Source organism: Arvicola amphibius, chromosome 4 (assembly GCF_903992535.2).
Source record: "Arvicola amphibius chromosome 4, mArvAmp1.2, whole genome shotgun sequence".
Classification (NCBI taxonomy): Eukaryota; Metazoa; Chordata; class Mammalia; order Rodentia; family Cricetidae; genus Arvicola; species Arvicola amphibius.
In genome coordinates, this window is record NC_052050.1 from 144,205,069 (window position 1) to 144,226,684 (window position 21,616).

The 21,616-nt window shown below is 46.8% G+C and overlaps 1 protein-coding gene across 7 annotated transcripts; it reads right to left on the reverse strand.

Moving 5' to 3' along the window:
- Positions 1 to 215: 215 nt before the first annotated feature.
- Erlin2 (ER lipid raft associated 2) lies at positions 216 to 14,708 on the reverse strand. 7 transcript variants are annotated; one of them, XM_038327846.2, is made up of 13 exons: positions 14,332 to 14,357; positions 14,121 to 14,253; positions 13,424 to 13,545; positions 10,867 to 10,948; positions 9,767 to 9,813; positions 9,275 to 9,336; positions 9,013 to 9,138; positions 5,455 to 5,528; positions 5,242 to 5,300; positions 4,578 to 4,669; positions 3,446 to 3,535; positions 795 to 874; positions 216 to 436 (listed from the first exon to the last, which is right to left on the reverse strand). In XM_038327846.2, exons 3-13 carry the CDS (start codon positions 13,528 to 13,530, stop codon positions 236 to 238), a joined length of 1,020 nt encoding a protein of 339 aa, XP_038183774.1. In that variant the 5' UTR covers positions 13,531 to 13,545; positions 14,121 to 14,253; positions 14,332 to 14,357; the 3' UTR covers positions 216 to 235. The 7 variants fall into 7 exon arrangements, with proteins under 7 accessions (XP_038183774.1, XP_038183773.1, XP_038183775.1 ...); XM_038327845.2 differs by lacking the exons at positions 14,121 to 14,253; positions 14,332 to 14,357 and adding an exon at positions 14,610 to 14,708; XM_038327847.2 differs by lacking the exon at positions 14,121 to 14,253 and having other exon boundaries at positions 14,332 to 14,388.
- Between the last annotated feature and the right edge of the window lie 6,908 nt (positions 14,709 to 21,616).

A 21,616-nucleotide genomic window follows, 5' to 3' on the forward strand; every position in this document is an offset into this window, starting at 1 on the left:
ACACACCTTACCAGAAGTCATAACAACCTACTTACCTGAATCAAAAGTAAAACTAAAATACAATTCTCCATCTGCTTGCCCTTCCCAGAAGGGGGTAGATTTATGTCCACGTCTTCCTTTTTACCACAGTAACTTGAAGAGTCAAAGAAGGTAGTGTGGGAAGGAGGAACATTCGGTTTCATCTTAAAAAATAAAGCTCTCTCTAAGCGTCACAATCAGGGTATATACATTTTTTTCAATTATCCTTTGTGGTTTCCTCTAGGGGCTCATCTTCTAAGCTGAAACCCAGCTTGTCAGTCAGCCCCTCAAACTGCTTGCCCAGACCACCTGCAGAGTCCATAAACATGTTGGGGATGTCTTTGCCGAAGTAAATCTTGCTGTTGGACGCAATGGCCTTGTACTTCATCAGCTGCAGATACTCCGGAGTCAGCTTGAGCTGCACCATACAAGAAAGTGGAGGAGAGATGACATCAGAGAAAAATTTGGTGGTGCCCTTTCAACTTTCATCTGAGAGGGTCTCTGTCAAGCAGACAAGCTCCTTCTACTTTCCATGGTCTTCCTGTTACCCAGAAACCAATTTTCTAAGAGAAAGTGATCTAAGGTCTTATGACAGAGTAGTAACAGTTCCAATAGCTTCCATGTCTAACACAAGAATGAAACTTCTCCTATGGCTTCCCCGCTAAGAGAGGTGCCTGTCTCTCACAGCATGGGGCTCCTCAGAACTGTTGTGAGGACGAGGCAGGGAGCAGGGAGCCCAATCACATCCTCAGTATGGGGGGCGGCCAGGCCTTTACCTTATTTGCTTCTGCTATTTTCAGAGCAGTGTAACACTCAGCGTCAGCCTTTGCCTTCTCCCGAGCCAGGAACGCAGCATCTAAGGGGTGAAGGGTACAGGGAGACGGATTGAGTAAAACAAACCATGGGAAGGTGCAGAAGCCTGTGCTCTGGGGCTGGCATTACAGCTAAGTGGGCTAGCACTCGCCCAGCACACACAAAGTCCCAGTTTCCATTCCTGGCACTGCAGAAAACAAAAACCAGACATTCCTGGTCTCTATGACCTTGGAGAGACCACTTTTTGTGTGGCTTGTTTTTGAAATGGCCACACCTTATAGCTAAGGCTAGTGCTGGACTATCTAGCCTCCCTGTTAGCACAGGGAAAGCATTTCTCTAAAATAAAGTAAGTTAAGATCTTTACAGTGTGGCAGAGTTTCAGTTTAATGCAAAAAGGAAAACCCCAACAACGGCATCCTCCTGCCTAAACCTCTTCAGTGCTGGGATTACAGACATGCACTGCCGCGCCTCTCATGGGTTCACCCTAAGACTGAATACCACAAATAAAAAATAGCTCGGTTCCCTTTCCAAAAGGATCTGCCAGTGATTAAGCTGGCTAACTCTAGGATTTCGTAGGATGGTCCAGAGGAACACTGTTTGGATTCAAACCTGTTCCATCTCACTGTGCAGTGCACCTCCTACTCAACATTGTGCCCTCCCCTTGGGAACCCGCCAGCTTCATTCAGTCACATTTGTAACAAAACACTCAGGGCCAAAGGTCACTCTTTGGGGATGCTGTTTTGTGGTTGATGCTGTTTCCTTTCACCCTTTTAACAAATTAAAACCTTTTTTTTTTTTTTTTTTTTTTTGGTTTTTCGAGACAGGGTTTCTCTGTAGCTTTGGAGCCTGTCCTGGAACTAGCTCTTGTAGACCAGGCTGGTCTCGAACTCACAGAGATCCGCCTGCCTCTGCCTCCCGAGTGCTGGGATTAAAGGCGTGTGCCACCACCGCCCGGCCAAAACCTTTTTATTATTACATTTTTTATTATTTATTTATTGGGAGTGGCGGTGGGGCATGCACACCATGGCACGCGTGTGGAGATTAGAGGACAGCTGGGGGAATCAGTTCTCTCCTTCAGCCACTCCGACTCAGGCTGTCAGGCTTGGCAGCGAGTACTTTCATGGGATGACCCATCTCACTGGCCTGTTGAGGTCTTGGAGACAGTTTTTCTATGTGACCCCAGGATGGCTTGGAACGTTAACTCCTCCTGCTCCACCTCCGAAGTCACAGGGTTACAGGTGTCACCATACCAGGCAACTCTAAGTCATTACTTTTTCACTGCTGTCTACTGAACCCAGAGCCTTGAGCATACTAGGCAAATACGTTAGACCCCGAGCTACATTTTGGGGTATATTACTGCACCCCAGCCTGACATGTTTTACTAAAGATTCATTTATTTTTAATGTGTATCTGTATATGATTATGTGCATATAAGTGCAGAAGCCTGCAGATCCCAGAGGTGTCAGATACTTCCAGAGTGGAATTTATAGGTGGTTGTGACCTGCACAATGTGAGCATTAGCAACCGAACTCAGGTCCTCTGCAAGAGCAGTAGCTGCTTGTAGCTGCTGTGCCTCTCTCAGCCCCATGACAAGTATTTATAGAAAAATGAAAGCACAGTTTTACTAAGTTCTCCTGGTTACACGGAACCCTGTGGCCCTTGTCCTGGAAATCCTGACAGAAGCACTACGTGAAGAAAAGCGAGGGCAGTGGGGAAGTGAGGGCTCCGGAGGGGACTGAAGGTGAGCAACGTTCGGAAAGCTAGCGAGTGACACTTCTCGTCAGCGCCAGGGCTGCTGGTGCTGAAGAGCATCTTCACCAAGGCTAATGCAGTACCTGCATGGACCCGGAGGAGACTCCCTCCCCTAGGAGGATCTTGCTGTGGGAGGACAGAGGAGCGCATCACCATGCCTGCCACCAGAGGACTTTAGAGGAGGCAGGAAAGGCAGAGGAGAGCCGCTATTTGAGCCCAGGGTCGGAGTCAATGCGCAGTTCTCAGAGATGTCTGCTAGACTGAGCTCCAGGTCGGCAGGGACCGTTATGTTGCTTTCTTTATTTTCTCTTCTTCTTTCTTTTTGAGACAGTCTTGCTTTGCAGCCCAGGATATTCTCTGACTCACTACCCCATATTCTGCTTTTACTCCCAGAGCTGAGACTATAGGAATATGTTAGTATGCCCGGACTGATACCCTTCTTCTTAGTCCTATTTGATTACTTACTTATAAACATGTATTTATTTGTGTGTGTGCAAGCATGGCACGGTGAGCGTACAGAGGTCAGATGACAACTTTCAGGAGTTGGTTCTTTCCACCATGAGGGTCCTCAGGTGTGCAGCAAACACTAACACACAGCCATCTCTCCTAACAAAACGCCCAGCACATTACTGGCACGACTAACACTCGCCGAGTGAATGTTCTGTGAAAATCTGCTTACTGTGCAGGACCAGTTCCAAGTTCTAAACCTGGGTCTAAGCAGAGGAGAGCTGGTATTTCTGAGACATTACAACACCCAGAACATAGATCGAAGAGAACAGGAAGTGACTCAGTCACCATGCTCTGTCAGGCATGGCATCATGTCTACCCCGTGTTCTGTCAGGCATGGCATCACACTACTCACCTTCAATTTCTGAAATCTTCTTCTCCGTCTCCTTTTCCATCACTTTCTGCCCATAGGTGATTTCTGCAACCTGAGCCACTTTCTCTGCCTCTGAGTAAATGAAGTTGAGAAACGATTTAGCGGTGGCATGTCAAAAGCTGGCTAGGGCGGTGAGATGGCTCAGTGGGTAAGTGTGCCTGCTGCCAAGTCTGATGATGCAAGTTCAACCCCAGGAGTCACTTGGTGGACGGAGAGCTGATTCCCACAGGTTGTCTGCTGGCCTCCACATAAGCAGCCATGGCATGCATGTGCCCATACACTCGTACAGAGAGTAAATGTAAAACCGGAAAACCTTGATTGACTGAGGGCCTCAATACCTGAATGGGTATGCTCACAAAGCCAAGTCCACAGAGGGCAGCTGCAATAGGCACACCTGAGAGATGAATGGCCCAGTGAGCACAGGAGAACAACATCAGCATCAAAGACTAAGGGAAGATGGCAACCAGGAGAAAAGCATGCTTCTGGAGGACCTAACTTCTCTCCCCGTCAACCCTTTACGTGGGTTTCACCTGACACTCACTTCAGGAACAGCTCAGCTGACTGCTGTAACCAGAGATCTGGAGCAGAGAGCTCCAGGGCGCCCTCTTGTTTGTCACATGACCTCGGACATGGTTACAAGTCTGAGTTTAGTAAAGCAAAGCAAGCACCTCCAGGTGGCCGAGTGGGTAAAAGTGCTTGCCAGGCAACCTGAGTACACAGTGGAAGGAGTGAACCATCCCCAAAGTTGTTCTCTGACCACGACACCTGTGCCATGGCATAGGCGCTCCTAGTTACAGGGTCACAGTGCACACACACACACACACACACACACAATAAAAGTTAAGAAACCAACCAAACAGAAAAGTCCAAGCAAACGACAGCACTTTGCTCTGGTGGTGATATAACGATTGCGTTACTTCCCACATGCAAATCTCAAGACTCACTACCTACATCCACCGTCCGACCATTTCCACTGCGCTCCTGGAGATACGAACGCCAACCCAGCATACTAGAAGCACTCTGGAGGACCTAAGTGTGCCCTGGCCATCCTTACACCATCCCATCATCCCCAACCCTTCTTCCCTGAAGGAGGATTAGAGAACCATGTGCGGACCAATGAGTGCTTTCTTCCTCTCTGTTTCTGCCTCCTTTTCCACCACCTTCTGTTTCTGGGCAGCAATGAGAAGCTTCGTCTTCTCGCTTTCCCTGGAAGGAAGAAGCACACAGCTGTGAGGCTGTCCTAGTGGCTTCTGGAGACCTTCAGTGCTTCGTGGAGAAACCCAACTCTGGCTGAGGAGCAGAGCACTAGGGTGTCTCTGTTCTGCCCAAAGCTGTTGAGTAGCTCAGCCTTTACTCATCTACTCTAAGGCTTTCTTTTGTGAGAAATAAAACACAATGCCTAGGTGTGTGCTTGTAGTCCCAGCTACTTGGGAAGCTGAGGCAGAGGGACAGCTTAGGCACAGAAGCTTGAGGTTAGCCTCGACACTCAAGGCCCTCTCTCAGAGTAAAATAAAAGAGAAACATTCCACTTTAAGGAAATAGACCTGCCAGCAAGCTTATCATCTGTCCCTGTTACCTCCACTTCTGCTATGATTCTCTCACATTTTAAAAGCACTGCTGCTCTCCAGGGCTCCGCTGTGGCCCGAAGTGCTGACACGCCTGCCCAGCCTTATAGTACAACAGACTAACAAGTGCTCCAGGAAGAGAGAGCTCAGAGCCTGCGCTCGGGGATGGTTGGGGGAGCTCACGGTGGACAGCTTAGGCACAGGCATACTCACATCAGTTCATAGTTCCTGCGGATTGCCTCGGGAATATTGGGCTTTGTCACTCGTACAGCCTGGAGAAGGACACAGATAGCAACGGAAGGGAGAATGGAAATGGTCAGGGATGTGAGGGCCATCTGGCTCTTGTGTCCCTGCGCTAAAAGGGCATCCCTTAGGAGAGAACACGCAGGGTCCAATGCAAGCACTCCTCACTGAGGCAATGCTTACCTGGATAACAAGACCCGGGGCCATGGAAGTCAGGTCCTGTTGCAAAGCTAACTTGAGGTTTTCATCAATTTGATCTGGAATCAAGAAAGACACAAAGGGAGCTCTTTACTGTCAAGGTGAGAGAAGAATGTGGGGAAAGCACAGCAAACACAATGGCCCACTGACTCGCCTTTCCAAACACTGTACCTAACACACGGGAACCCAGCTGAGACCCTGGAGTGGTCCTCCGTGAAGGGAGAGCTAAGCAGAACCTCTCACTTTGGCTTCAAAATAAAGCCCCTTCATTGTTTAAAACACTAGCCAGAACTTCCAGGGTGCCTGAGCTTAAGAAACAAAAACAATTTTGAAACAGTCCTTGAGCAGCCTTTCCCAACTGGCATCAAGAGAAGGCAGACCCATGGTTTCTTGGAGGAGGATAGAATGGCTGTCAGGTTTTCAGAAAAGAAGCAACCTGGGCATGGAAGCACATGCCTGTCACCCAGCACCTGGGAAACTGAAGAAGGACCATAGGGCTGGCCTGGGCTACACTATGAGGTCTTGTCACCAAAAGGTGGTTACTAAATCTAGTAATTTTATTAGTTAAAAAATAAAACAAGGGGCTGAGAGATGACTCAGTGGTTAAAACAAAAAACACTTGCTACAGTATTAAGGATATTATCAAATCCAGAATTAATTTGGAGGTATGGGAGCAGGGCTCATGTGTATAACTCCAGCATTAGAGAGGCTGAAGCAAGAGTGTCGTAAATTTGAGACCAGTCTGGGTTACACAGTGAGTTCTGAGCCAGCCTGAGTTACAGCATAAGACCCCATAGAAAAAACAAACATGGCGTGCTGCTCTTCCAGATGACCCCAGTGCAGTTACAGGCCCCATGCGCCACATGATACATCTGTAACCCCAGTTCCAAAGGATCTGACTTACTCTCTGGCCTCTGCAGACACTTCCCCTTCACCACACACAGCACCCACTCATTTGCTTATACAAATGCCAAAGGATCTGACTTACTCTCTGGCCTCTGCAGACACTTCCCCTCCACCACACATGGCAACCACTCGTTTGGTTATACAAATGCAGGTGTGTGTGCATACACACAAGAACACAAAACAAAAACCAGGAGAACCTCATATTGCTTTCATTATGAATTCTATGAACACAAGGAGAAAATGAAATTTCCTGTTCTGAAAATCAGCTCATCCTTTTGTCTAATGTTTGCTGTCTGTTCACGTGGGTGTATGTGTACAAGGAGGTCAGGGGAGCACCATGGAGTCATCCTCAGGACATTATCGACTTCCTTTGAGACAAGATCTCTCAGTGGTCTTCAGCTCACCCATTAGGCTCTGGCTGGCCAGCGAGGCCCAGGCTCCCCGCTGCCAGTCCTCCGTGTTACCACCTCCACGTGCTCTAGGTTCGGGGTCAGTCTCAGACCCTTACACGTCTGAGGCAAGCACTTGACATTTCCCAGCCCAGTTCACGTCTTTCCATATATTTGCTTTGGTTCTGGTTCCTAGTCTGGAATTCAAATGTATTGTTTGACAGGCAAGTGTGGGAAAGGCTACCACTGAACCACTCCATGAACAGCAACACTAAAGCTGCCTCTCTGGCCTGGACCTTCTCTTCCTAGATCTCACTGAGATCCTGGAAGAAGATTCAGCAGAGCCAGGCTAGGATATCAGAGCACAATCACCACTGTTCTTGTGAGCTGCCATCTGCGTTAGTCAGCTGTGCTCAAGCAACTTTTGAGGAACAGTGATTCTCCTTTCCTTTACAGATGCTCAAACTGAAGCCTATGGAAGCTAGCTAGCACCGAACATGTGAAGTTTCCGGTTTGAGGATGGGGTGGGGAGTGAAACAGTGGCAGAGCACTCCTGGGCATGCGTAAGGCGGGCCCTGAATTCCATCTAGCAATACACACACACACACACACACACACACACTCACACACACACGAGAGAAAGAAGAAAAGGAACACCGGATTACTATATTTTGACTCTTATGACACAAACTAGAGACAACTGGGAAAAGGGAACCTCAACTGAAGAACTGTTCCCTCAGACTCACTCATGGAAGGTTACAGGGTATTTTCTTGACCACTCTGCGCCATGTCACTCCTGGGCTGTGTAAAAATGCAAGCTGAGTGCAGTACGGAGAGCAAGCCAGTAGGTAGCATTCTTCTGTGACCTCTGCTTCAGTGTCTGCCTCCAAGTTCCTGCTCTGACTTCCCTCAGTGATGGATGGCCTTGATGTGGAAGTGTAAGCCAAATAAACCCTTTCCTCTCCAAGTTGTTTTTGGTCATGGTGTCTCCTCACAGTAATAGAAAGAAAACTAGGACACCAACCCGCAAAGAAAAGAGTTACAAGGCAAACACTCATTCCCAGCTCCACTGTACAGAAGCAACAGTTTAATAAGCACTACGTGTATCTGTTTGGACAGCAACAGTTTTCAAATATGAAATGACGTAGTTTAATTTCCTTCTGGGGACATTAGAGATCCTTTGTCTTTTGATGTTTCATATGCCTTGACAAGGTACAAGTCCTAAAACAATGGCTATAAAATTAATATTTCATTAAATTCTACTGGCGTGACATAAAAAGATACAGTAAATTTTTCAGTATTTTTTCTTTTTTTTTTTTTTTTGGTTTTTCGAGACAGGGTTTCTCTGCAGCTTTTTTAGAGCCTGTCCTGGAACTAGCTCTTGTAGACCAGGCTGTTCAGTATTTTTTGAAAATATAATCAATCGGAAACCAACAAGAGTACAAACTCTTAAAGTGAATTTAGGTTCATTACTACAGAAAAATAGAAAGTGATTTGAATGATTTCCTAAATCTCAGAGTAAAAGTGTGAAACAACTATTTGATTATTTTTATTATTATTTTGAGCCAGGGGCTCACTATGTAGCCTTGATTGTCCTGAAGCTATGTAGACTTCGGGAATGAAACGTGAGCCCACCATTCGCACCGCACACCCCTGGCGCCTGCACTCAGTGGGAAGAGAACTCACGGGGCAGCAGGGACTAGGGCCTGGCCGCAGCTCTGTTGTTAACCAGAAACAGCTCTCTCACTCTCTTGCTCCTGGCCTCAGCATACTTATTTTAAAATGAGTATGTTACGCTACAAGGCCTTGTCAGATTCTTCTAGAAATGAGTGCATTCTCATTATAGACCAGTACTCCCGGGACGGTCTGCTCCAGGCCTCTGCTCAGACCAGCCGGGACTCTTTCATCACACTCTGAGTGCTATGGCTGACTACTCCAAGGATCTTTCCCTTGTTTATAACATCGTACTTTTTCTTTGGGGGGGTTATTTATTTAGGAAAAGTTTTACTTTGTAGCCCAGGCTGGCCCTGAACTTGTTTTTCACCTGCCGCAGCCTCCTGAGTGTGAAGATTACAGGTATGGACCACCATGTTTGGCTGTTCTCAGTATTATCTGGAACTCTCCTGGTGACTGGCGCCTGTGTACTCCCCATCCTGCGGCGTGGTAGCTCAGAAGCAGACAGACAGAGGGCTGCTGAAGGGTGCCATGCCTCAGGAAGGGGTGGAGCCACCCTGATGACCACCCTTACCAAACAGCTCGATGTAGACCTCCTGGAGCGTGTGCACACTGCAGAACTGGTTGAGCTCATGGTGGATCTTGTTGAAGATGAGGGCCTTGTCGTAGTCGGCAGTGTAGTTCTTCACTATGTCATACACTGGGAGGAGGGAGAGGCTCAGCGTAAGAAAGACCCAAGACTGCAAACCTCTCCAGACTCTCTCAGCTTCCTCACTTCTCAATGCTTGTGTGGCTCACAGATGGAGCGAGCATGCTGGACAGGCTTGAAGACATACCTGCATTCGGGACCAGGAAGTTCACCACTTCAATTCTGTCAAAGTAGATCATCACACCACCACTATCGGAGGGAGACGTGACAAAGATGTTACCAGAGCTCTGGAATTTGGGGAAATTTCCTAAGGAGACGGCTTAAGACATGTGACCGGAAGAACAGGATTCCAGTGTTCATGGAATGTGAGGCAGCTCACACCTCTGAGCAGGAGACGTGCGGAGCTTATAACCTCCACAAGGAGACTACAAGCCCTTTGCAGCGTCAGGAAGGAAAGGGTAGCTCCTATCTTCTGAGTCACTAGGACCTTCTGATCTAAGGGACTACATGGAAAAGAATAAAGAAAGAGGACTAACAGGCTTCTCATCCTGGCTTCACCAGCACGCCCGTCAGGCACTGCCTTTCCTTCACTATCCTCCACATCTGCCTCTCACTGCAGCTGCCAGGCAGTCCTGCCTCTTACTTGCTGGGCTCCTCAGCTTTACTCTTGGTACCTTACCTGGTCCCACATGGTACGTTCTTCACTTCGTCTGTTTGGAGAGTGGTCTGGAGACAGAGGAAACATGAAATAATGTAAAACAGGCAGTGACAGAGAGCAACCTACTATCTGGAAGCCTCAAAGTCTTTGTAATTGACTGCTTGTTTGGACCGAGCTTTGTCCTTGCTAAACATGACTGTCCCACCTAATCCCCCTTTACCGGCTGAATCTGCGTCCATGTATGTGAAGCACCTATGAATGGGCAGGAGCATAAAGAAAACGACGGAGTTGGGAGCCTGAAGAGTGCATGTGCTGAAGCAGCCGACTCCCTTCTGCTTGGTTTCAGGATACAGTACTTGCTAGCATTACTGTGAGCCTCAGATAAGAAAAAGTACCCAAAGCACTGTGAGGTCCACACAGCAAGGCAAAGGCAAGACTAACAGGGAAGGTGGGTCCATTCTGCTGAGCTAATCACCTCCCGCTCCCTTTCCCTCTTTTCTGCGGGGAACTGAGCACACAGCCTGGTGGATGCTGGCCTCTGTCCCTGTCTCTGTCTCTCTGTGACAGCCCCAACACTTTTCTGGGGTGGCTGAGTTTTCTTTGTTGGATATACTGTAGAGACACTTAGTTTACCTCAGTCAGGAGGAGGCAGGTCTTAACTAGCCTTACTCTTATTTTACATGGCCTTGGCCCTCACCCAACCAGCTTTCCTCCCCACACAACTATTATTCGCGGTTTTGAAGTTCAAACAAGTAAAAGCAAAATTCCATCTTTTATTTCAATCTGTCATGGTAACCTGTGACTTAATAAACACACACACACTGGACTTTTCTTCTAAATATTTATAACAAATTCTTCTTTAGTACCACTTCGAAAGTGAGGGAATAATTTCCACTTGGGGTTGATAGGTTAAGCCAAGGCAGTGGCTCCATTCAGCTATTTCAATTATCAAGTAATATTATAAGCGCCCCTTGCCCGGCATGTGTGTGAGAGAGAGATCCTTACATAAGCCTCTGAGAAGGCATTTTATTCATCTAACAGCTAAATGATTTCAAAGCGTGTGTTAGGTAACAACCCGAGTCTGCCGAGAGCCAACCACACCGTGACACAAGCGCATGTACCTGCACAGACTTATAGGATGTGATGAAGGGGAGCATGAGATGGAAACCGGGGCCACTGGTGGAGGTCAGCAGGGCACCACCTCTGCAGAGGAGGGAGAGAGGGAGCTTCAATATCCCAGGATCCCTTCAGCCAGTGATTCTCAACCTGTGGGCCATGACTCCTTTGGGGGGGATTGAACAACCGTTTCACAGGGGTGACCTAAGATCCTCAAAACCACAGATATTTACATTACAACTCATAATGGTAGTAAAACTACAGCTATGAAGTAGCAGTTAAATAATTTTATGGTTGGGGGTCATCACAACATGAGGAACTGTATTAAGGGTCACAGCATCAGGAAGGTTGAGAACCACTGCCTTAGATCAACACTTATGGGCTAATCGTCTCTCTGCTCCTATAAAAATACTGTCAAGTGACACATGTCAATGACATGTCCACCCCCTTTCTTCCTTTTGTCTCAATTTGAACATTGATGGGAAAACAAAACCCATTATACTTTTTCCATCTGAGAAGTAATGATGTAGAGAAAGCAAAACAAAGACAGCAGAATCCCTGGCTACACACAGGATGAGGCAAGTCCATCACAGCTGCTGAGCCTGTGGCAATCACCAGCATGGAGACCCAGGAATACAGTTATCAACCAGCAGCATTACTGTTGGGAGGCCAGTGGCACAGGCAATTAAAAGAAATACACACACACACACACACACACACACACACACGCAGTGCCAGGTTGAATCCAGGGCATCACACCCTCTAGTAAAGCACTGTACTGTTACACCCTGCTCCGTAAGCACACTTTAATATAAAGTGACGGACTCCATGATAGAGGAGTCAAGTGAGATTTAATTAGCAGAGAAAGGGAGAGGATCTTAACCAAAGTTTTAGTCCAGCGTAGAGCAAGAGGGTAATTCGCTTGCCCTTCCTGACCATGTTCCAGAAACATCTGAGGACTCACATATGATCTAATTTTGAGACATATTGTGCTACATAGCCCTGATTTGTGCAGTACTTGCTATAAGACCCAGAATAGCCTAAAACTCATAGTAGTCTTCTTGCCTCAGCCCTCGCCCAAGGGGTGAAATTACAGATGCTGAGCCATCATACTTGGTTCAACAGCAATTTTAAAGTCATTTCAATATATATTAAATATATATCTTTTGACATATATATGTATATATTTCTAATCAACTTATATATGAGTGACAAAATTAAAAGCTTTGGGGGAACATGAAAGCAGATGGCAAAGATAAATTACTAAACAAGTGGGAACTCAACAAAGGTTTAATCCTTTTTATTGTTGTTTTTAATTAGGGGCCTTGAGTATGTCAGAAGTGCTTCCACTGAGCTGCAACTCCAATTCAACGAGCATTTTAGAGCTTGTATTCCATAAGAAAGCATGGCACAAGACCCATAGTAAAAGAAGGTGTGTTGATGCATGCCTTTAACCTCAGCACTCGGGAAGCAGGGGCAGGTGGATCTCTGTGAGTTCAAGTCAACCTGGTCTACACAGAGCCTTTCAGACTAGCCAGATCTACACAGTGCAACCCTGTCTCAAAAAGGGGGCGGTGTCATAAAGGCTTACAGCAAGGGCTGGGGGTGTAGTTCAGTGGTAGAGCAACAGCTCAACACACTGTTCAATCCTCAGCACCACAAACCAAACTATCAGGCAAGCAAATCCCCCTTCTAAAACCTAAAACAAAAACCTTGATCAAAGAAGTCCTTGGAAAGTAAGCAAGTCAAGAGCATTTAAAGAGTCGCTCTCCCAAAGCTTCCCTGATTGGTGGCAATCAGCCTGCAGAGCCTTTACACTTTCTTGAAATTTCACTTTAAAACAGTCTTTTTTTTTTTTTTTTTTTTTTTTTTTTTGGTTTTTCGAGACAGGGTTTCTCTGTGGCTTTGGAGCCTGTCCTGGAACTAGCTCTTGTAGACCAGGCTGGTCTCGAACTCACAGAGATCCGCCTGCCTCTGCCTCCCGAGTGCTGGGATTAAAGGCGTGCGCCACCACTGCCCGGCTAAAACGGTCTTTCAAGCCAGGCCGGTGCCACATGCCCCTAATCCCAGCACTCGGGTGGCAGAGGCAGGTGGATCTCTGAGTTCGAGGCCAGCCTGGTCTACAGAGTGAGTTCTAGGACAGCCAGGGCTACAAAACTAAACAAACAGACCCAACAACAACACAAACAGTCTCTCTTGAGTGACACTTCTCAAGCTGTCATCAAGAACTGGGACTGTCAGCTTTCAGAGAGGTAGCCTGGTGTGCGGAGACAAGATTCTTCAAGCGATACAAGAGACAACAGTATCCCAGAGATGCCCTTGAAATAGCAGTGATTCCTTCAGATCTCTGCCTTTAATCCTATAAATACACGTATCAGCATCACATTCTAACGACAATTTTAAATTTAAATAAATACACACACACACACACACAGACACACCCTTATCCATGGCCACTTAGAAACTGTACCTGAAAAGGGTTCCCCTATTTAACAACATATACAGATGGTAGCAGGATCTGCTAGCCGGTGACGGGAAAGCAGCCACCCGTCTCTGCCTTACCTGTAATACACTCCAATATGTCCCTCTTCTATCTTGTGCACAGCTGAGAAGAGAGATGCGCAGAAGAAACTGCAAGCCACAGCCACAACTGCTCCCAACTGAGCCATCAGTGAACCGATATCCTGGAGATGAGACAAGGGACAATGTGTGGCCTGACATACAGGAGAGAGGCTGCGCCACTGAGAGAGACTCATGGAAAAGCGATGCACAGGTGACCTGTTGTAGAACAAACACAACGCCAGCCGGGGCACCAGTTCATTTCAGCCTTGTTCTCGGTCAACATCCCATCCCTTAATTGTCTAAGTATAATGCCCACTGCAGCAAAGAGGCACTAAGTCCAGATACTGCCCCACCTAAGGGAGATAGATCCGGTGCCAATCGGGCAGGGCTCAAAACACAGCCTTCTCTTTACTTCTCATTAACGTGTTGTCGCCGGAGTCACTTTTAAGTGAGGGAAGAGAGGCAGCTGCAGCGGGTTGGCTTAAATTACAGAGGATGTCAAATGACAGGCAGCTGTGGCTATGTGTTTCTGGCCAGCGCCTCCTTATTCTAATTGCCTGCTATTTCGAAGGAAACCACCAGTCATTTCCCTTGGGACTCTGGGGAGAGAGACAGCAGGCAGTTGAGCTCCGAGGTAGGAGTCTCTGGCCTGTCATCCACTTTCCCAGTTATTCCTTTGGACCGAAACAGGACGGACCTCTTAACAAAACTCTCGCGTAACCTTTGCCCCCAAGCCCGGTGGGGACAGGAAACTGGGAGTGCCTCAGGCTGGGATACTCTGGACTCCTGGAGGGTCCCAAACATCCAGGTACCGAGATGCGACGGAGCGCCTGGAAAAACTATGGTGACGGATCGGCACGTGGGCCCAGGGCGCGGATGCCAACTCTCAGGTCTAACTTATTTTTTACCGTGGCGGCCTCCAGCTACCGAGCAGCAGGAGCGTCCTCTCTGCAAACGCCCTCACCACCACCCCGCCCCACCTCGCGCCCTCTGCCCGCCCTCCTCCGCGAGACAGGCGCGTCCGAGAGCTTCCGCTCCGACTCGCGTAAGGACCGGTGGGCAGGAGACTGGACACACAGGGGTTCTCTCGGCAGCGGGAGCCTGAGCTCCGGAGCCGCGCCAGGGTCAGCTCCATCCCCGAACCGCAGCGAGGACCAACGTGCACTGAGGGGCGGGGGCTGCGTACCAGGCTGTCCCTCCAGGCGCTCCGTACACGTCTGAACCCCCCGTGCAACCGCAGAAACCGCCACACCCCTCAGCACACTACTTCCTTCCGGGCCCGGCGCCTCGATGACGCCATCAAGTCGCGCAAAAAACCCGCCCCTCCCTACCCCTGGGCTCGTCCGTCCGCCCCGCCCCCGGGAAGCGAGCGCAGTGCTCGGCGGTGCCACCAGGGGGCGACCGCGAGCCGACCCGGCGGCTGCAGGCGAACCAGGGATTGCGGGTCTGACGATGCCCGCTGTGCAGGTGCCCAGCGCTGGGAGAGTTCCCCATACCACGACTCTGGTGTCACCTTCCGAGGTTCTGACTTCCGAGATGCCTAGAGATTCTCCTTAGGTTCAGGTCGAGCTAGATTTGTTTTCTTTTCTTTTCTTTTTCCGGAGCAGGTACCAGCGCGACGCAGCGGTCTCGTCCCCTGCTTGCTGCTTTCCTGCTGCACCAGCCAGCGGAATGAAAAAATGAAAAAACTTTCAAACGTGCAGATTATGACGTCGCTAGTCACCAGTCCTACTCTGAGCTGCTCTTTATACTTTGCTGAGAGTTTTGTTTAGCCTTGAGGTCCCCACAGCAACATGAAGTAATTAACAAGGAATTATTGCCTGAATTCTGTGAGGGCCGAGGCCAACCACAGTCATTGAAAGCTTCCTTTGCATTTCCTTAATAGTTGAGGCTCTCTGCCTTGGTTAACACCTGCCACGGTGAGCCTGTGTCTGCCAAACACACCCAGGGACACAGTGGACAGGAAGATAATCAAGACTTCATGCCTCCTAGTCTAAGGCTGCCACCTGTTGTCACACTAAAGCAGGGTGGTATTGGGACGTTCATATCAAGTCTTTTCTCCTATTTTGTTCTGGGCATGGAACCAAGGACTTTGTAGCCCTACTCTGTCCCCAAGCTCCTTCCTTAGCAGGGAATTACTGAACCAGCCACTGAAGTAATTTTGTTTGTAGACCAGGAACTGCCCACTTCAATACTAGCTTTTCGTAAACGAAACAACTTTTCTATAAAGTAGATGGCTCCTTGTCCATGTTAGACGATTTTAGGGCTCAGGAGAGGAAAGTACCTCTCCCAAAGTCAAGGCCCTAAAACCGAGTTCAAAGTTCTGGGAAGCCGGATGTTTGCGTACAGCAGAAGAAAAGCAGCTGCCCCAACCCCAGCTACCCAGTGGCTGAAAAAGCAGACAGCAGACCCTGTAGTTTCAAAAGCAGCATGTCTGAGGGAACTGGCTAACTCCCCATTCTGTCCGTAATGAGCCTGGCTCCCTCGGCCATTCTTAGCTACAAGCCCTAGCTTGAAGCGTGTGATCTGCAGTCTCCTGAACTCGGGTCTCTGAGTGACTGTGCCCTGTGTTCTGATCAAGGTGTGGTCATAGCGTGAGAAGACACCTCTCTGTCGTTTAAAAGAAAAGAAAAGAAAAGCCTGCTTCAGTTGTTTGAGGTCTTCTAAATTCTAATCTTTTATTTGTCTTTACAAGTAATTACTATATACTCCTACATATTGGTACCAAAGCCCAGGAAGGGCTTCCAGAATATTCAGGATATTACAGCCCCACAAGGCCCTTTCTTCACCTCCTGTCCCTTACCTCCTGTCTCAAGTTTCTTTCTCTTCTGGTGCTACTCTACCCTTAGGACTCACTAAGGCCAAACAGCAGGTCCCTACCTGGAGACTTCACCCATCTGGGGCATAGCAGTCTCACTGAGAAGTGAATGGAGCTGGGTGGGGGGGAGGTTAGTTTGAAGTCGTGTCCTCAGAATTGGAAAGCTTTCTTGTTCTCACCCTCTGAGGAGGACTTGCGTCCCTGGAGGCCCACCTATGCTATTTCTAGAGCTGCACCCAGCATCCGTCTTAACACGCTTGTGGGTAAGGGTCCGTTTGTATGCAGCAGCATCCTGGGAATTTGACTCTGCTTGAGGACTCTCTCATTCGTCTCTCGGGAAACTCTTGGGAATTTCATTCCAGTGAAACTTCTGTCCCCGGAGTCCGTTCCAGACCAGGAAACTGCCCTTGGCCCGTTTTTAGATCTACAAACATGGGCAATAGTCCCTCTGTTCCCAAAGACAGTCCTTTGGCTTGCTTAAAAAAATTTTTTTTCAAACAATTTGGCCTCAAATTAGATGTAGATCTGGCCCTAATATCCCCTTGACAACCAAAACTGCTGGGTTGAATTTGTCAGGTTCCAATCAACCATCTTGCAGGACCGCAACAGAAATGCCCGTAGTAAAATGGCAAATAGAGAGGGCTCAAACTCAGGCTGCCAGGCTGTGCAGTAAGCCTGCCACCCCACCCTCCCACCCCCTGAGCCAACCCATTCTTCTCAAGTAAAGATCTCCGAGGAGGGTTTTATGCGAGCCGTGTCTTATAGAAGGAAGAATTTGCCAGATGATTAAAAAGCTCACTTGGGGGGAAAAAGATACTCTGACAGGCGATGGAACATTTGTGATTGAATGGCATCTGGAGAAGAGGTAGATGAAATATGGGAGGGTGTTCTAACAGAAAGAGGTTCCGCAGCCTTGATTCAGAAAGTCCCTGCACCATCCTCTCAAATTACCCGCTTCCCCAATAAGACGTGATTTCTCAAGAAAGACTTAAAACATCAAAAAGAAGGGATGGAGCAGTGGCTCAGCAGTCAGGGGCACTAGGGGATCTAAGGAGGCCCCTGGTTTGATTCCCGCCCCCACAGGGCAGCTCACTAAGGTCTCCAATTCTGGTTTTAGGAGCTTTGATGCCCTCTTCTGGTCACCACGAGCACTGCACAAACATAGTGTGCAGACATAACTGGGTTTGCTTTGCCCTCTAGGTCTTTCCATGGGCCAGCTAGCTCCTCCTTTTTCTGCTCTCCTTCCTGCTGCCTGTCCTTCTACAAATGCTGCACTTTCCTGGCTTCCATTTCAGTCATTTTCTTTGGGAACTTTGGCTGCTTCTTGGCTCTCTTCTCAGTGGACAGCTGAAAAGGCCCTGGTCAGCAATTGATGGTTTCCTCCCTCTTCCTAGGGAGCAAAGGGCTCCTGGGAGACTGTGGTTAGTGACAGGCCTCGAAGCAAGCTGCTGCTTTCTGCTGTTTCGGTTGTCATCATTTTCTCTGATGAGCAAGCTGTTGTTGGGTGGGAAAGCTGTTTGACTTGCACACAGTGAAGACAGAGGTACCTTCTTTTATGGGACACCCACAACATCTCCCAAGAGCTTAGTAGGGAAACGTAGGCGGAGTTCTCCTGTCCTGCAGGTGCTCTCAAATAAACACATTGAGGCTTGTATTAATTATAAATGCTCAGCCAACAGTTCAGACTTATTACTAACTAGCTCTTACATTTTAAGTTAACCCACATCCCCTCTTTATGCTCTGTCATGTGGTGGTATCTTTAATATCACGGCATGTTCATCTCTGGCTCTCTCTGCTCTGGCTGGCAACTCTATCTCCATCCCTCTTCCTCCTAGCATTCTCCTAGTCTGGCTCTCCTGCCTAACTTTATTCTGTTCAGCCATTGGCCAGTCAGCTTCTTTATTAGACCAATCATAGTGGCATATATTCACACAGTGTAAAGGGATATTCCACAGTAGAGCAAGTTCTGGAATGAAATTCAGAGTGTTCATCCCCGATTTCTTCTTTGACTCTCATTCCTCCATTCATTTATCAGTTTCCAAATCAAAACCAACAACCTGGCGAGGTAGTTTCTTGGGCAAGAAAGGCTCAGCTTTAAGAATTCTGGGATCGAGTCCTGGTACTTTGAACTTGTATTATTGCAGTTCCTCTGTTTCCTTCTTTGCTATAATTTTACCCATCACAGGCCTTGCTTGCTGTTTGGTTTGCAGTATGGGAGTCTGGGGAATCTCATTCCTAAAACAGCTACTTATTCCTCTGTTGTCTACACTGATTTCTGTAGCATGAATTCTAATTGGTCTTAATAAAAACCTGGAGTCAGATATTAGGGGGTGAAAGCTGAAAGATCAGAAAAGCAGAGCAGCCAGCCATTAGAGTTCTTACCTCTACAAAATCTCGGGCAGATAAAAGGGCAAGCTTCTGTCTCCTCCCACCTTATATTCCTCTCTCCGTCCAGCCATATCACTTCCTGTCTCAAACCTCCCAAGTACTGCGATCAAAGACATAAGATCCCAAGTGCTGGGATTAAAGGCATATACCAACCACCACGGCCTGACCTCTATGGTTAACTAGTGGCTAGCTCCACCTTCTGATCTTCAGGCAAGTTTTATTTGTTAGAGTATAAACAAAATATCACCAAATTTTCATCTGTGAATGATGAGAAAGATACTGGAATTATAGAGTTGTGGTTAAGCCAAGGGCACTCGTACCATGTCTGGCGTACTGGTGCCAGGCAACAGGTTTTAAAAAACACTTAGGAGCAAGAATTGGAGAAGAGAATGAAAATGCATCAGGGGGTAGTGGAGGTGGGGAGAAAGATGAATAGCTCAAGAAGCTTTCTCTAAAAGATGTAGGCAACCCGTGAAGAAATCAATGAGCCATATCACCAAGGCAGTTGACTTTCTATCCCATATGGATGAATGACTCAAGGGTAGGGAGAATATAAGGAAGCAAACTTCATGTCTGAACTGTGAAAGCATCCCCCGTCTCCTGAACAACTAAGGGATGTACTATAATTAAACCTTTCAGCCTTCCCAAAGGAAGGGAAAGGAGTTTCTAGACACATGTCCCTTGTACAGCAGGTCCAAGCCGTCCACAAAGGCATTCCTGGTGGATATCATCTGAGGAGTAGGAAGGAAATGACCAAGATCTCTACCAGACCCAAGATGTAAGATTCAATTGGACAGCTCCATGTGGAAGAAAAACAATGGATCCTTTGGATCCATCTAGTTGTCCCTGGACTCAAGACTGAGTATCCTGTCCAATATAAACGACTGGGTTCCGTTTTATTAAACAATGTCTTTTTGACTTCGATGACAGTAAGTTGTCATGTGCTGTAAAATGCTGGCTCTGGAGACGGGTTCTGATCCACCACCCACTTCAGACAAAATATGCCTGCCTCAAAGCTACTTTTTTATATTTCCTTATATAATTTATATCCAACTTTTTCTTATCAAGAAGATGTTATATATTATCTTCTTTGTTTAACAACTGCCATCTACATATTTTCAACTGTGCATGTCTTAAATAATTTGTTATATATTTGGATTTGTTATATACTGTAAGCAGAGAGAGATTTTTCTTTTCCCAGTTACCCAGAGCCAAATAATCACACAGAAACTATTTTAACTACCAAACGGTTTAGCCAATAATTTAGGTGTATTTCTAGCTATCTCTAACATTTTAAATCAACTCATTTTTATTAATCTGTGTATCACCATGAGACTACTGGTAAGTTTCTTTCTTCTTTGGCAACTACGTGATATCTCTTTGACTCTGCCTTCTTTCTCCCTACATTCAGTTTAGTTTTCCTGCCTAGCTCCATTCTGCCCTGCCATAGGTCAAAGCAGCTTCTTTATTAACAAATGGTAATAAAGCATATTCATAGCATTCAGAGGGGAATCCCACATCAATATATTATTAATCCTTCATATAGGAAAGAAATGGACAAGGCTATCCCAGCCAATTGTATACAATTATACAATTAGAGCCTAAAGGTTTGGGGGAAAAACTAACACACACACACACACACACACACACACACACACACACACACACACACGACCTAAAAGGGGCTTCCATTTATGCAGGTAAGGAAAAACTTGGGAAAAAACAAATAAGAGGTAATGTCCCCGATGACTTCTAATGAGGATTAAAAAACATGAACAACACAGCTTTCACCTAAGGCTACAATTACAGGTCAGCATTAAAGATCCTTAGCTCTGAGGATTTTTTCCCCTGCGAGTTCTTGTTTACAAAAAATGTTCTCTCATCCCAAACCAATGATATGTCTAAAGCTCTTGTTAAGATGTAAACTCATTTACTCAGGATTTGTGAGACCAAACAAAACCATAAAAGTTTAAAACCAAGTCACAAAAAGTTCAAGGAAGTTCCACAAGGTTTACAGAGGATGTCTTGAGACAAGTTTGTTAATTCTTAAGGTGATAGTACTCTGCCCATGTTGACAAAAACTGACTTTAAAAAATGTATATCTTATCACTTATGTCTTTGTTGATATCATTAAGTGTTGCAAGAAGGCCGCTTGTTTGTTTCCCTGCTGCCCAGACTCCCAAAGTAACCACTCAGAAACTGTATTAATTAAATTACTGCTTGGCCCATTAGTTCTAGCTTCTTATTGGCTAGCTCTTACATCTTAATTTAACTCATCTCCATTAATCTGTGTATCACCATGAGGCTATGGCTTACCAGATAAAGTTCCGGCATCTGTCTCTGGCAGGGCTACATGGCTTCTCCCAACTCTGCTGCCTTCTTCCTCCCAGCATTCAGTTTAGTTTTCTCTGCCTACCTCTGTTCTGCCCTTCTCTGCTATAGGCTCAAAGCACTTTCTTTATCAAGCAAGAATGACAGTTATAGTATTTATATCTACTTTATCTTTAAACATAACTAAGGAAAACTATAACTATAAATTCTTCAACTCCATCAAAGACTCCAGAAAGATATATTACCTAAGTAAACAAGCTCAAAGCACTTTCTTTATTTATTAATGGTAATCACAGCATACAGAGGGCAGTCCCACATCAATTAAGGTTTAATCTTTTGGGGAAACTGAGTCACAACAATAGTTGTGGTAATGATTAACTGTATACATTTTTATTCTTTTTATTTTATGTGTATTGGTATTTTGTCAGCGTGAATGTCTGTGTTTGATGTGTAGGCAGTGGCCACAGAGGCCAGAAGAGAAAGTCGAATCCTTTGGAGCTGTAGTTAACAGACAGCTGTGAGTCTCTGTGTGGGTCCTGGGAATTGAACCTGGGTCCTTGAAGTGCAGCTGGTGCTTTTAACTGCTGAGCCCCACCCAGTTTTTATCCTTATGAAAACCATCTTGACTGTTCTCTCCTATGGTTATAGTCTTTATG